General features: G+C 41.7%; 1 protein-coding gene across 1 annotated transcript in view; it reads left to right on the top strand.

The window, feature by feature from the left end:
* The window catches only part of cntnap2a (contactin associated protein 2a), a 327,533-nt gene that overhangs the window by 303,843 nt on the left and 8,020 nt on the right, over positions 1-15,670 (top strand). Inside the window, exon 23 of the mRNA XM_080489327.1 lies at positions 6,105-6,198. Coding sequence (XP_080345453.1) covers positions 6,105-6,198 — 94 coding nt within the window. The remainder of the gene's footprint in view (positions 1-6,104; positions 6,199-15,670) is intronic.

Genomic DNA, 15,670 nt, shown 5'->3' with positions numbered 1-15,670 from the left:
GATAAACACTGTTGTGTATGATGTGGTATCTTTGCATTGAAGTAAAAACATAAAGCACAATGGAGATAGAAAATAGACGGTGTCCAGGCATAGGGCTTGAAATGAAAAGTCACAAGGTGTGCTAATGAAAATAACTTTGATGGGTAAAACTTTTTCATGTTGGCGTTCTGCCTCACGGTTCTTTTCCAGATACAAACATACACCTAGCAACCGCGTGTAACCAGATCTGGACAGACAGATAGTGATAGTTGTTTTGCTTTAAGCTGGATAGTAGAGCTGTAACTCGCAATAAGATGCATAATAAAACATATTGTGTTGAGGACAGTGAAACACTCCAATGTGGTCTGTCACTCTACCTGTTACTAATGCCTAAATAACTCAGAAAATATGTTAATTATCACACAGCGTTTTATATCGATGCAGATGCCAATAAAGCCGCACACTGCAGTCCACTGAACTATGTTAATGAAAAAATAGCTGTTATTGCTTTGGCAGCAGGTCAACATTTGGGAGGAAAGGCTTTCTTTTCCGCCAGGAGGGAAGTCATAAATTATTTACCTGATAGGAATCACGACATTTTGTTCAGTTCAAAGAGTTGCCCCTCCATTTTTTTTTTACACCGATGCACAGTACGAAACACAGTGAAGAGGTATTTCCTCCACGCCTTGTGCCACAGAGCATCAAGTGACATTGGCATAATATTTTCATCTAAGCATTCAAACGTGGGCTGAAGACAAGCGTAATGATCAATTTCAGTAATAAATCTCTTTTTATTGTGTGCGCACATGCGTAAACCTCATTGTCATGACCGATAAGATCAAATAAAATAATAAAAAAAAACATGTGAATTCAATTGGGAATATGCATTTGATCTGCTGTATTTAAACCTTTTCTCGAGGGGCCACATGAACACTCGCGCTGCTGTGAAGTATTCATTCCTCTCAGTCCTGCACAATTTTCGGCCTCTTATTAAAAAGCCCTACGTTTCAAACAGTGAAGACGTGTAAGGGTACACCTGCTTGCATGAACTACACGCAAAGCGGTCTCCTTCAAAATGTGCTGTATTGCATGCACCATGTACACACGTTTTAAAATTAGGATTGCGCTGCTTTATATTTCTATTATAATGCTCCTTCACAACTGTGTGAGTTTGTAGATTTGTGATGACAATGCACTTTTGACATATGTTGGTGATATAAACATAAAGCCCTTTGTTGCTTTGCAGGAAAGGCTTTTTTTGTTTGTTTTTTTACATAAATTATCACCAATTTTTTTTATCTATTGGTTTTTAAGTGGCATTGAATGTACACATTAACCACCTGGACTTGTGCTTTTGCTGTGGCCATGAGTTAGCTTCAGCCTTTTAATGATTTTTTTTTTTTGACGAGCCATCCATCAAATGAAATGTACAGCTTTCAATACCAACGCTGGGATGTATAATAGCGTCGCTCTAATGTTTAAACTGCGTCAAAAAGTGCTGAGATATACAATTACTAATTCCTCACTCACAGATATTGCAGTATGCATTAAAGCCTGTATTAGTGTTCCATCAGCATTTGAAATTTAACCACGCTATCATTATTTTTGCTTCCATGCTAATCAGAGGGCTGTTTTCATCTGAGATAATAACATGAGTGAGAGTCAGATGCAATAAATACAGTGGGGAGTGGGGGAGTGGGAGGGGTGGCTTCTATGCTTGTGAGTCTGCCAGTTGATCAAATTCAATTTCCAGAGTTAAGAAATAAACAGGCATCTCTTTACCTCGGGCCGCACAAGTCTCACTTCTCTGCTATGTGAGCTGCAAATCTTGCAGGCGTTTCGACGAGCAACTGTTTAGTTTTAAGACGCGGGCAGAGAACAAGTGGGAAGACAAGTGGGCGTGTGGTAATTTGAATCTGAGAGAAGGAGGGAGGCCGAGTGAAACACGGAGCACCATAAAAAGATACACACACACACACACACACACACACAAAAAAAAAAAAAAAACGGCAGTTTAAAGATGAAGAAAGTAAACCCACAAAATATGATTTAAAATGAGATACCTTTATGTTATCCGACGTTTTCATAATCCTGACGCTTACATCAAGGTGGGGATTTGCATTTGAACACAAATACCTGCTGAAATGTATGCACAGGCGTGTGGAGTGCCGCGAACGAAGCGAACGCTTAGTTTTTTGGGGTTTTTTTTTGTGAGGCCTCAGCAGGTTAGCTCGCTATCAAAGGCACAACCAGACGAGATTGAAATAAGTTCCCATCTCGCCATCGCTGACTTTCCCTTTTCTCTCACACTGAGAGGGTTTAGAGATGAAAGTAAAGAGTCCCCCCCCAGGCGTCAGACATCTCATCTCCGCGTCCTCTCTTCTCCCCTCCACCAGTTTGCAGCCGTGGATGGCTCAGTGGTGTGAACGACTGACTCCAGCTGTGATGAGAATCATCAGTTGTTTACGTGACAATGAAGTGGAACAATATAAGACAAAAAAAAACGTAAATTTGCATTTTTTTATCCTGGCTGTTTTTTTGGGAATATCCTTTTCTCTTGAACGGCAACAACTGACATTTTAGAGTGACCAGTTAATTACAAATGACAGTTTTAGCAGTGTGGGGAAACCACGCGCAAGGAAGTAGATGCAAGGAGGAGCCCACTACTCGACTTGAACTGGGGATACTCTCCCTGACTGTGCTAACCACCACACCACCATGCTGCCCAGGCAAGGGTCCATGAAAGTAACAGACTCTCAGTCTACTGTAAAGTAGTTTTTATGTGTGCCGCACTTTGGCGAGATGAGATTCTTTTTGAGCACATAGTTAGGGAAATAGATTTCACCCATTGTTAATTTTCTCTTTGTCTCACTCCTGATTGCGTTGCTTATGTAAGCTTTATGTAGCCTAAGCGGCACCAAAGGCACTTAAAGGAGAGAAGCGTGTTGTCTAAATAGTGGAGCGTAAAAAGGAAAGGATCCCAATAACTGAGGACGTAATTGACAAAGTTTGCTAAAATTAGTTTTTTTTTTTCCCCGCTCCCGGTTGTTCTCCTCTGTGGACCTTTTTTGTGGGGTTTGAAGCCTCAAAGCGCCCTCCCTGGTTGTGCAGCCAATTTGTTTTCTCAGATAAAAGTAAATAAGCTGAGCACAATTTAATTGTGCCCCATTATCCCACCCTCCAGTCGCTGTGGAAAACAAAACCCACACAATGCTCCACTGAGGCCAGGCTTTTGGGAGAAAAAAAAATCAAATTACAGTGGTGTGTGTGTGTGTGTGTGAGTGTGTGTGTGTGAGAGGGAGAGAATTTCCTGCGTGAAGGGACTCTTCTGAATCGAACCTGGAAACAAGAGCTGCCGCACACGCGCACAGATCTTCAAGCCTTTAGCGGCGGCGCAGCTCTGTTCGAACAAACAGGCCACGGCGGCTATTCAGCGCATCAAAAGGAACAAATTTCCAGTGAAGCACATGAAAACAAAAAGCTTTGTTTTCCACCAACTTCCCCTCGTCTGGCCCGGCCCGATGGTGCGCCTTCTGCAGACTGGCGCGAGCAGAGATACAGTCCTCCTGTGGGCCGAGCGACGCGAAGAAGGAAGATCTTTTCTTCCTGGAACACACAGAAACCAATTTGTGGGGTTGAAATTATTCCCGTCAACAGCACCGGCTGCAGCCTTCAAGCTAATTAGAAACTTCATTGAAACAGCAATAACAAGTTAATTATGTTGCGGGGATATTAAAGTCGTGTATTCCCTCCTTCCATCACCCTCTCTGCTCTCACATCTCTGCTGATGCTCTTCTTTGTAAACACACCGTCAGCTCTGTCTGTTGCAGGTTCTCAAGGAAAGACTTTGAACCCACCACGCACTTTAGAAACCTGTGTATTGTGACTAATGTTCCATCATTTATCTCTCGTGCTTGCTGAAGAGCTGTTCGCAGGCTCACTGTAGAAAATCCCTTTTTAGTTTGCTTTCATGCCGGGCCAGTTTAACTAAACTACAAAAAAACAAACATTTAAGAGAGATCATCTGTGATTTTTGTGATCTTATTTTGAGGTGTTTTGGAAGAGATTTTAATCGGTGGATGTTTTCAGGTTGGTGTTTTAAACAGGACCACAATGAAGAGAAAGCCCTCTGTCTGAGGCTTGTCGTGCGTTTCACCGTAGTGATTATTGATACAACTGGGATATTTTCCAGTCGAGAAGCATCTCTGAAACGAATCGGTCGGCTGGTTGCTCTCATGTGCATCAGGTTAAGCATTGAGTCTATTTGCAAAGGTTCGCAAGGGTGAGCCCTCCAACCAAGGAGCAGCTGAATAGACTAACCTCGATGTGTAATGTCTTGCCTCACTGTGAGGGAATTCCTGGTTTGATTCCAGATTCCAGATAGAGGAAAACCTGACAATACATGCATAGCAAAACTGTGACAAAACCAAAAATCTAAAAGTATTTAAAAAAGATCTAATTTGTCATTTGTCAGCTTTTATGAATATTTTCTTTATATACTGTGATTCATGCGAATTCAGTCAATTTAGTTTTAATTTGAACAAACTGAAAATCTATGCGTGGACCAGTAAAAATCTAAACATCATCTTAATTAGATAAAAAAATATCAAATGCTTTTATATGTAAAGGAACCTCCTGTTTATAAATGTATGTGTAAATAGAATAAGATACTGATCCTTTCTCCCTGGATGCCAGCGCTTCCTGTGAAGAACTCCGACGTTTATATCCGGTGCCTTCACGGTCCAATGGACCTTCAGGACTTTATTCTCTGGGTGTTTTTGTCCTTTCTGGGAAAAAAAACCAAAAACCCAAGTGTGTCACATGAAATCCCAGATACCTCATGTGAAATGCAGCATCCATAAAGGCACCGTTTATGGCCTCTTCTTTTACATCGCCTCGCTTTCAAACTCTGCTGCATAGAAGCTCTTCAATGCCTTTGACAATGTGCTCTTCTCATGAGGATCCCGAGCAAGTCCTCCACTGTATTCAGAACAGTGCTGTAAGCATCCAGACAAGAGTGCACATGATCACATTACCCAACATCTTACATTTCTCCTGCTCCCAGATTTGTCAGTGCGTTGACAAAAAAAATAAAAGAAATCACAAGTATGTCATTAAGCCCACGCACCAACAGTAGAACTCTGCTCCAACCAAAGCAGGACAAAGCTTTGTATCACTGTAGATGGAGCGATCTTCTCCCGACCAGCTGCCCTATTTTTCTGAAACACCGTCCGAGACCGAGTTTCATTGCCTTTCGAATGCTTTCATTAACGGCCTGATATAGCTGCTTGTTACTGACCGTTTTCACTCTTAATCTTTTGATCCACCTGTCTAGCAGAGCTTTGTTCAGTGGAGTTCAATACCAGTTCACAATGGGAGAAAGATAGAGCACATGACAGGACAAACAACCACACATGCTGAAACTTTTAATTGAACCAAACCTGTATGTATTAAGATCTTTTGATCAAATCAGGGTATCTAGCGAAAATCTACATATGAGTAGGAGATTCAAACTCCAGATAATGAGGTCCACAAGTAAAATTATTATATTGAAGATTAATTAATAAAGATAATATTAATACATCCTGTTGAAATACTGTTGTAACTCTCTCCAAAACTAACCCTTAAAAGTCATTTTAAAAACTATTTGTTGTGAATTTGAAATGATTTTGAAACACTTTCTTCTAGAGACTTAATGCTCGAATTCAACAACAATAAACAAACTGTGATTTATTTATGTATTTTTAATGATATTAAATAGTGAATACGAACTATTGATAAAATGCTGTGGTGTTAGGTGAACCTTTGCTCCCCCTCCACTAATGTCTGCTCATTTATGATCATTTAACATGAAAACGTTTACAATGACACTTGTGAACCACAAGAGGGAGCCATTGAGAGAGTCCACCATGCAGTCACTTTATATTTCCTGACAGCAATGAATTACCTTCTTGTCTTCATCATTGCACTGTACTCTGCTTAATGTGCTGATGCTGATCCTTGCCTGGGTCTTTATTTAAAATGCTGTTGTCAGTACTTTTAGACTCCTTTAGAGACTTTTTTTTTTTAAAGGAAGGCACTAATAAATTATGTCTCCGTCTCTTTCTCTCTCCTTTTCTCCTCAGTTGGATCATTACCCTCCTGTCAGCTACAACCTGCCAGATGCTTCAGACACAAAGTTCAACCTGGTGAAGACACTGTTCCTGGGCAAAGTCTTTGGTGAGTGTGTCACCTTGGCTAAACTTTTTTCTGCTCACTGCTTATTAGAACCGGTGGTTTTTCGAACTGACACTTCACTCTGCAAAACAAAAGAACCTCACCCTGTGCATATGTCGTTATTATATTTGTAGTTTTCCTCCCTTTGATATCACCCTATTAGGATTCAGATGTTTTAGAGCATCATTATAGGATTTCTGGAGTTTGCACATCGGGTCTGGTGTTTGATCTTATACAGTAAGTAGGGGAATTGGGTTTGAATCCCCGCAGCAATCGGACGGTCTTTTGGCTAAAAACTACCCTTGTGTAAAATGCAGGTTGCAATTACTTGCTGTGCTGAGCCCTGTGAATTAGGGCAGCCGAATAGACTCTTTTCTATCTCGTTATAGGAGTTTTAGTGTATTCTCAGAGGCATGCTCGGCTGCAGGAGGTTGTTTGTTTAAAATTACAGTTTTATTGCAGACCCTGATCAAAAGAGATTTTATATTTGACGTTACGTGGCAATCTTTATCCATCCATCATCTACATCAGGTTTGCAAGACACTTGAGGCAGTATTCGCTAATTGCGGGTGAGGGTAGAGTGACACGGTCACAATTTTAAACACATGCTTTGGGATTGTGGGAGGAAACCGGAGTATCCAGGGAAAATTCACACATGCACAGGAGGAACATGCAAACCCAGAAAGGCCCCAAGCCTGGACTCAAGCAGGGGACGTTCTCTCCACCCTGCTTCCCACAAAACATCGTATGACTTTGCGTTCAATGCAAAGATGCACACTTTTTTAGAAAGAAAACACTGTGGTTTGAACCTGGTTTCGAATCTGAATATGAGTACATGAGCCAGTGATCAAGAGAACAAAAATGATATATATGCAAACAAATTGATTTTCTTTTTGAAAGAGAACTGTAGTTATATATTATGTCCACTAGAGAACGCCAGTGGACTGCAGAGGGATTTTGGGGCAGTCCATGAAACCCAACTACACCCATCTCTGTCTTTGTTAGTTGTTCATAAGCTTGAAACTCGTGAATTTATACGTGCAGATTGATGCTATTGGGCTTTATGAAATATATTTCAGCATGGATCTATGGCACTTTAAATTATTTTTGATATTTGCTATAATAGCACTTAGACCTTCAACCTAAATGACCACTGCAACAAAGTGATTATATATTCTCCAACCAATGTGGATACTTGCTTGTTTGAATGACTATTTTGAGACACTACTTGTTGAACAGCACTGCAGAAAGAAAGAGATAAGAATTCAGGTGATAATCATCTGCATCACTTTACGTGATCCCACTGGACCTATTAAGACCACAGAGCCTTTCAAAGCCTGTAATCAAACATCCCAATTCCTTATGAACCAATTACCATAGTTAACAATCATCACTTATCTTAATTTGTTAACCTTAGTCGCCTTTGTGTCTTAGTTGTCACCCTGTCGGTATAAATGTGATGTGTAGACGTATCTGTTCTTGCATGACTTCATCCTCTTCCTCGTCTTTGTCCTTTTCCTTCGAGTACAGAGATAGTCAGTGAGGTTGAAGTAATAGGTGACGATCGACCACTGCACACACCGGGGAAAGCCCAGGGGAAAGCCCAGGGAATACAATTCCACGTGTGCACACACAAACATGTGAAGCACATAAACACAGAGAAAGAGGTCAAACTCACCCCACATGCCAAAATAGTTTCATCCCGTAAAGCCACACTTTTAAACACGAGCAGCATTGTGTATTAATAGACTTAGTGGAGTGAACGTTTCATTTTCCACAGTGTCGTAAACAGCACAACCATAAACCAGGTTAGAAAGGGAACACTGACAAAATGAAACTAAGAAGAGGACTACGTAGGAATTACGGAGCAGTGATCACAGAGATGGAGACAGAGGGGGAAACGCTGTGAGAACAATCGAGAACGAGCGCATCTCATCAGATCTCATTTTCTCTGTTTAAACCACAGAGACAAGAAAGGCTGTCAGACAGCTGAGCTATCAGATTCTCTATTTCTGGGAGAAAGAGGCGCTGTGTTGGCGACAGCAAACACACACACGCATTGATCGAAGCGACGTCTCCTCTGTCACCACACAGCCTGCTCATTGTAGATCCATATAAGCTGTTCTGACAACAAAGGAAGTGGTAGTGAGAGCAGACATTAAAGAATAGAGACATAGATATGAATAAAAGGGTGCATAGATATCTAAAGGTATCTGAAAAACTATCAGCTTTTTCAAATTTACACCAACACAGATCCTAGATGCTCTTCCTACTTTTTCTCACTTTGTTTTTTGTCAATTTTATCCATCTTGTTTTCCGCTAAAAGGTTTTTCATTTAGCTTTTTAAGAATATGAGTTAATATTTGACAGCTGACTCTGCCCATGATGACTCTTACCTTCCGATTTAGAGCTGAAACTGGTTTTATCGTTAATAAATTACGCCATCATAAACTTTTCACTACTCCAACATTTATTTGATTGTTCTTTATGCTGTTCTCTAATAGCTTTGCACTGAAACAGCTTTGAAAATTGAGACGAGGATCCTTACCAATGCTGAAACTTAGTAATTTGGTGTCACATTCAAGAGTTCAATCCAAGAAGAAATTCTCGTATAATCAGAAACATATCAAGGTTGACTAAAAGGTTGTTTTACTGTTTGCGTCATGTTTAACACGTATCTTCTCTGGTGTAGTTTCTAATATTCAGGTTTGTAGTATTTGCTGATCTTTCTGCAAATAGCACTCGATGTAAAGGAGTCTCAATTATGCAGTGCAGGAATGACTCAGCACATGCTATACGCGTCTGTAAATACTAGTGTCTGTGTTTTCATGCTCGCAAGCACCGTCCTGTTGGAAACTGTAACCTTACACATCTGTGACTAATAAGAGTGCACTCATGCCTGGAGGGTGAGGGTATCAGTAAGCATCTGTTCCCTTGCATGTAGTTGTTAATGTGGCAAAAAGTGGGATGTGAATGTTTTGACTTTTACCAGATTGGGGCTCTCAAGTCCATCATAAGCAACAGATAATATCAGAAAGTAAAAATCTGGATGTATAGAGGATAAACTGCCAGCAGCAATGACTTTGGCCAAGAGCTTCCAGTAGCTGCGCAATACTCAGGGTCTTTGGTTAAATTGTTCCTTATCTCTGTTACATTCATCTTTGTGCTCAAACTCGTCCTCATCGTCAACTACCATTGACCAACTACACTTGATCAGCCTCTCTAACTTAATACTGTCGGCTGCATTCAGAAACTTGGGATTTCTGTCTCTTCCTGTTGAGTCAGATGGAATTTTTCATTTTTCTCAGATTGGACTCGTGACTCCAACGAGCCCTCGTCGTCATCAGTAGCTAAATGTTCATTTTATTTTGCCATCAGCCTTCTTTTTCTTAATGGCTGACTTGAAATATTCTAATAGCAGTGTGATAAGAGCACTTTGGGCTCAGCACTTTGTGTGTGTCTGCACGAGTGACTTACATCTAAATGAGATCGTATTTTACATTAATTATTAGTGGAAAACTACAATGTTTTAAAGGCTTTATGGGTATTTTCTCGTCATTATGTTTTTACTACCTATGTTATGGCTGTAATTCCATTTTTATTAGGAGGCTTTTGGTTATACAAACAATGTCCCCATGAGATAAATCATTAGTTTTTTCAGACAAAGACTTGTGGCTTAAGCTGTAAAGGAAAGTGGTGAGGGAAAGTCTCCTGGATATTAACTTAATGCACTGTCACAGCTGCACATGTGTGGCGGCGTGTTAGTGTGGTGGGATGACGGGTTGATGCATTGTGTGTGTGGCTCCAGATCTCTGCATCCCAGTGGAGTAGATGAGGGAGGTGAGTCATACATCAGCCAGAGCAGCAGACACGCTCCAAACTCTGTCCTCTGAGCCACAAATCTGTCAAGGGTGTGTGTGTGTGTGTGTGTGTGTGTGTGTGTGTGTGTGTGTGTGTGTGTGTGTGTGTGTGTGTGTGTGTGTGTGTGTGTGTGTGTGTGTGTGTGTGTGTGTGTGTGTGTGTGTGTGTGTGTGTGTGTGTGTGTGTGTGTGTGTGTGTGTCCATGGGAACAGAGTTAGAGCCAAAGGCAGAGAGCGAGATAGTGACACTGTGAAAGTGCTATTAGAGACAGATGATTGTAGCCCCGAGGGTTGGTTGTAAAGGACATGTGCATCACTACGGCACAAAAAAATGTTTTATTTCTCTTTGCCTCTCTTTTTCTGTTCACCCTGTCCGCACACATTTATTGTGTCACCCCCTGTGGGTACAACCAATTATCACCCAGGTGTTAAGTAACACAACCATTTCAAGGTATAATGGCTTCTTTTTAAAGAAGAGTGTGCGTGCGTGCGTGCGTGTGTGTCTTTCTGTAACATACTCAGATCCTCATCATATATCAGCTTCTTATAACACGTCCATAATTATTAGTAAGTTAAAGCAAATATCTTATCTGCCAGAAAAATTCCAGCGGCACAATGCACTTAGACATGCAGGCACGCTAAAGGCAAACCAAATGAATTTCAAACTGAGCATCAGAATGGAGAACAAAGGCCTGAGTGACATTTTCGTTGGTGTCATTTAGCAGATAAACTGCTGGCCTGCAGGGACTTATGTGTACAACCGTCTAGGGTTTATGCAGAATGATATCAGAAGAACATCCAGTGAGCAACAGCAGTTATCTGGTTAACAACGCGCTGCTAGTGATAGATGTCAGAAGAGAACAACCACTCAAACATGATCGAAAATCAACAGTATCTTTGTAACCAAGGTATTCATAACATTATTCCCAAATAAACAATCTTTACAGCAGCAGATAACAACTCTGTTTGCTATTTGCTGTATGATAAGTTTTGGATTCTGACCCTCAGATTGTCGAGGAGGAAAACATGAATCTTCAGACGACCTGTTGTCCATGTCTGCCCTGAAAGGTTTTTGCATTTCACATGTCGAAGAACCGTCCGTCTTCACAGTTTTGGCTTCTCAGTGCCATTTGAGGATCCTTTAACCAGCAGTGCCTCGTGGTGTGTTGTCCCAGATCGCATCATCCCTTAATGACTGCAGTGAGAAATATTGTCACAAAACTCTGATCATGTCAAAAGGATTTTATCGATCATAGTACATGTCGTGCAGCCAGCAAATCTGCTGATGATGTTACACTATCATTTCAATTCGATCGAAAGTAATTGAGGAAACGTTTGCAGCACCTTGTTAATGCCACGGGGGGGAAAGAAGGAAGGTCTGAATGCAAAACGAAATATAGTACAGTGTAAGCAAAATGTACTCGTAAGTAACCCGGTCACCGTGTTCACGTGTAATGTTTTCACAGCGGATGAAGCTGAAGGTTGTTTTTCATAGCGAGGAGGGTGGAGCTTGATATTTAATATTTGGGTAAACATTTACTCAAGCTGTGTTTTTGTAAGCGTGCTTGAAAACATAGTCATGCAGACTCTCTCTGCAAACATGGGATTGAACAAACTCAGCAAATGCGCATTAAGAAAAACTTTGAATAGTTTATCTTCACTCATAAGATGGAATTTGTGATCAGAACAGCAGTTTTTGCTCAATTCAACTGAATAATTTAGAAATGATGAGTAGCTCATCCCGCTGATACCATGAGTTCATGCCTAAATTACATCTTGCTTCATGCTGTGTGAAGCATTAGCCTGAAACACAGCTGCATTAATAAATCATTGTATCGGGCTGCTTCCCTGCTGATGGTGATTTTGGGGTGTTTTCAAGGTTTCGGGCCCCAGCTATTTTATAGTATAGTGCGACTGAGTGTCTTCCAAGCACAACACATTTTCTCCTGCCGTGAAGTTCAGTCGACTCCTTTTCTTTCAAGAGGCCTGTCAGTGTCTGTCTTTTGTCTTGTGACCTTTGCATTCAATGCCGCAGGACGCTGTGACTCTGATTAAAACGCTGATGAACCCTGATGTCCGAGGAAGCCGATAGCACAGATTAGTTTTTGTCTCTTATCTGTCTCCGAGCATTGTGCAGTCGATTGGTAATTCTGTAATCTCCATCATCCCAGTGAGCCTTTTAAATAGGGCTGGGAGTGTAAGTGGTCGCTGCTGCATATGTGTGTGTGTCTGTGTGTGTGTGCGTGCGTGCGTGTGAGTTTTGTGAGTGCAAAGGGGTGACATCATACCATCCTCTCTGGCTGTTACAACTAGTACTTTAGACTGTTCAGTCCCGATCCTGGGGAAATCTTCGTCCAGGTTCCAGGTTTTCTCCAGCTGCTGTGTCAGAGTGGGGGTGGAACTGCACTGCAGAGAGAAAGGGAGAGAGGGCTAGAAGGAGATAGGCAGAGAGAGAGAGAGAGAGAGAGAGAGAGAGAGAGAGAGAGAGAGAGAGAGAGAGAGAGAGCGTGCCTGCCAATGTGGAACTGTGTTAACAGGACCACATAACCGAGAAGAAGACCGCATGAAAGAAGAAGAGAGGAGGAAGGTTTACCTCACAAACTGTTTAAAGACACTGACGCCAACTCCACATAGGTAACCACAGCTCTGTGTTTGTGTGTATCCTTGTGTCTCCATTTATGTGTGTGTTCATCCACGACTGTGCCAAGGTTTCAGGGGTTCAGTGTGAGTCATCTCAGTGTAAACTGTAAATTGAATTTGCTGCAGAGATAGAGAGGTTTATCGTTTTCATGCTTCGAGCGAAAAAAGAAAATGTTCAATGCTTTTGAATTTCCGAGGCAATCCACCCGCTGGATTAATTGGATTGCAGGAAAATTACACAGATCCCTGGAGTGTGTCTGAATGAGACAGAAAAGGGAGCCGTCACAGAGAGTGTGATATTATTATTCTCACGGTCTGTTTATTTGTGTGGCTCTGTTATGTCTGTGTTTTTTCGCTTGGCATGGTTACAAGCAGACGTCCTGATCAAGGAGGAAGGTGGAGAGGTACACACCTCCCTGTGTGCATACACTGTGTGTTCAGTGGGCTAGGGGGTTGCAATTGCAGGTGTGTTTTTCATGCCTGAAACTCATAGACTCACACTCTCTTCACCTATTGTATATGTTTTTTTATGATCTGTGATTTACTTAGGCTTTTGCTCTCTATGCACCTTATGAGTTTCCAAAATGGTCATTTCCACACTTATCTCAACATTTTAGAGGAGACACAGGAAAACTTGGATGTGCAATGGCAGCAGAATTCAAAAATGAAGGGAATTCGTGCTCAGTCTATTCAGCCGCTCTTATTTGTATTGCCAAAGTATGCATTGGCGTTGCATTCATTCTCGACTTAAATATGTTAAAGAAGCATTAACAGCATGTGCATCTTACCCCCCTTTTAATACCTAGGGCATCTTTGCACTGTCTGCTTTCTCTGTCTGGCTGCCTCTGTACTGTATCAGCCAGGACCAGCAAGCCAGACACACTACCTGTATGCATTCGGTGCATGCTTCAGGGTTTGTATTACAAGTGGGTGTGGTGGGCGGATTCATGTTAGTATTCTTTTGCATTGTGAACCTTTTTTTGCCATCCTACCATCCCTACATCAGCTTCCATTTGTTGCCATGGCAACTGTCCTTGATCTTCACTGCTCCACCCCTCCATTCGAGCATGCCTCTTGTAAGCCCATTTCTTTTCCCACTTCTTTTTCTTTCCACCCACTTATCCAGACACTCACACCTCAGACTATTCTGCACCCCCATCTCTTTCTTCCTCCCCTCCTCTCATGTCTCTCACCTTTCCACTCACGGTGAGTTTGTATTGGAGAGGCTGCCACACCCTCCCTCTTTCCCTGTTCTGCAGGTCTCCCCCATCCTTTTTTCTTTCTGCAACCAGCAGTTTTTTTTTTTTCGGTTTCTCTTTGTTAGTGTCTCCCATACCAAAACACACCCCCTACCAGCATCCTCACACCAGGCCTCGTATTGCGATTTTATATGCTGCCCCTCACCTTTTGAATAATTCATAACATGTCACCGGCCATCATGGTGACACACCATCAGGAGGTGCAATCCTCTGATCTGTGTGTGTGTGTGTGTGTGTGTGTGTGTGTGTGTGTGTGTGTGTGTGTGTGTGTGTGTGTGTGTGTGTGTGTGTGTGTGTGTGTGTGTGTGTGTGTGTGTGTGTGTGTGTGTGTGTGTGTGTGTGTGTGTGTGTGTGTGTGTGTGTGTGTGTGTGTGTGTGTGTGTGTGTGTGTGTGTGTGTGTGTGTGTGTGTGTGTGTGTGTGATATGAGAGAAGAGGTAACATGTGGTACCTGGTATTACACACACAGCAGGGGACCTACGCAACATATACCGTTATAAATTGCATTCAATCTAAAGCCTAAAGGATTAGCCTTTGCTCTTTTCAAATTAAGATTAGTGTATGGGGCGATGTTGGTTTGTGTATTAGTACATGTTTTATTGATTCGTTTTGGAAGCTCCTGAAGACTCCACCAGGGAAAAGAATGGAAGGGATTACAAACCCTGTGATCAGGTTGTGGTGACTGGCTGTGACAAACCATATTACTTCTTATTGTTATTTCATTAGTTTCCTAGTTAAGTGCTGGTTATGGATGACCCGCTGTCTGTAAAAACATGATAATGTTGAGATTTTCTGTTGTGATTTAATGCGTTTGTGTTGCATTCAAGGAAATTCTCAGCACTTTTTCTCTAGCATGTAGTAGTGCAGGGCAGCACAGCGGGCTTTGTGATGAGCATTTTTGTCTCATAGTGTGTCCCTGGTTCGAGTCCAGATTGTGCCTGGGAGGCCTTTTTGTGTGGAGTTTGTACGTTTTCCCTGTGCGTATACGTGGGTTTTCCTCCAGGTTGTCTCCCTCAATCCAAAACCATGTGTTTGAGACTGACTGTTGGTGTGAACATTTCTCCTCAATAAATCAACTAGAATGAGTTTCAGGCCCTTGGAACTTCAAAAAGGTCGTAAATATGCACAACAAATTTATTGGACTCCATTTGATTCAGCAGCCATTTATGTAATTAGCTGAACCTCTTGTTCTTCCATTAGTGCTAAATGAATGTAATACCAATAAAATCTCAGTGGCCACTTGTCCATAACAACTATTCATCATGCAAAATGTCTGTAAGTCTTTTCACTACAGACATGTTGTTTTCTATTGGAAGCTTGTTCTCTATTTACTATGTGCATATAGCATATGGCATTGTATGTGAAGCAGTCTGTTTTACTCACAGCAGAGAGCTTATTAGTATTCACATGCAGGGCTCTGCAGTGATCAACACATGTTCAGGCATACCCGTGAGAGAGGAGGTGGATTCATATTCACACTCTGTATTCATATGTCTGTCGTTATCAGTAATCTAGTCACTATTCTTACAGTGAGACTTGTTTCCCTTCTGTGCCTGAGTGTGCCTGTCTCTGCACTTACCGTGTCCAACCCCACGCATATGCAAATGAGAACACAGTTCCAATCCAAACCATTTTTAAGGTGTGAGGTGACTAATAGCAGATACATTTGTCTGTGATCCTGCAGGAAATGTTGACCTGTGCGTTATTAGTCAGGTAG

The sequence above is a fragment of the Lipophrys pholis genome (assembly GCF_963383615.2).
Source record: "Lipophrys pholis genome assembly, chromosome: 20".
Taxonomy (NCBI): domain Eukaryota; kingdom Metazoa; phylum Chordata; class Actinopteri; order Blenniiformes; family Blenniidae; genus Lipophrys; species Lipophrys pholis.
The sequence above is the reverse complement of the archived record's forward strand: the minus strand, read 5'-3'. Positions and strand labels throughout refer to the sequence as shown.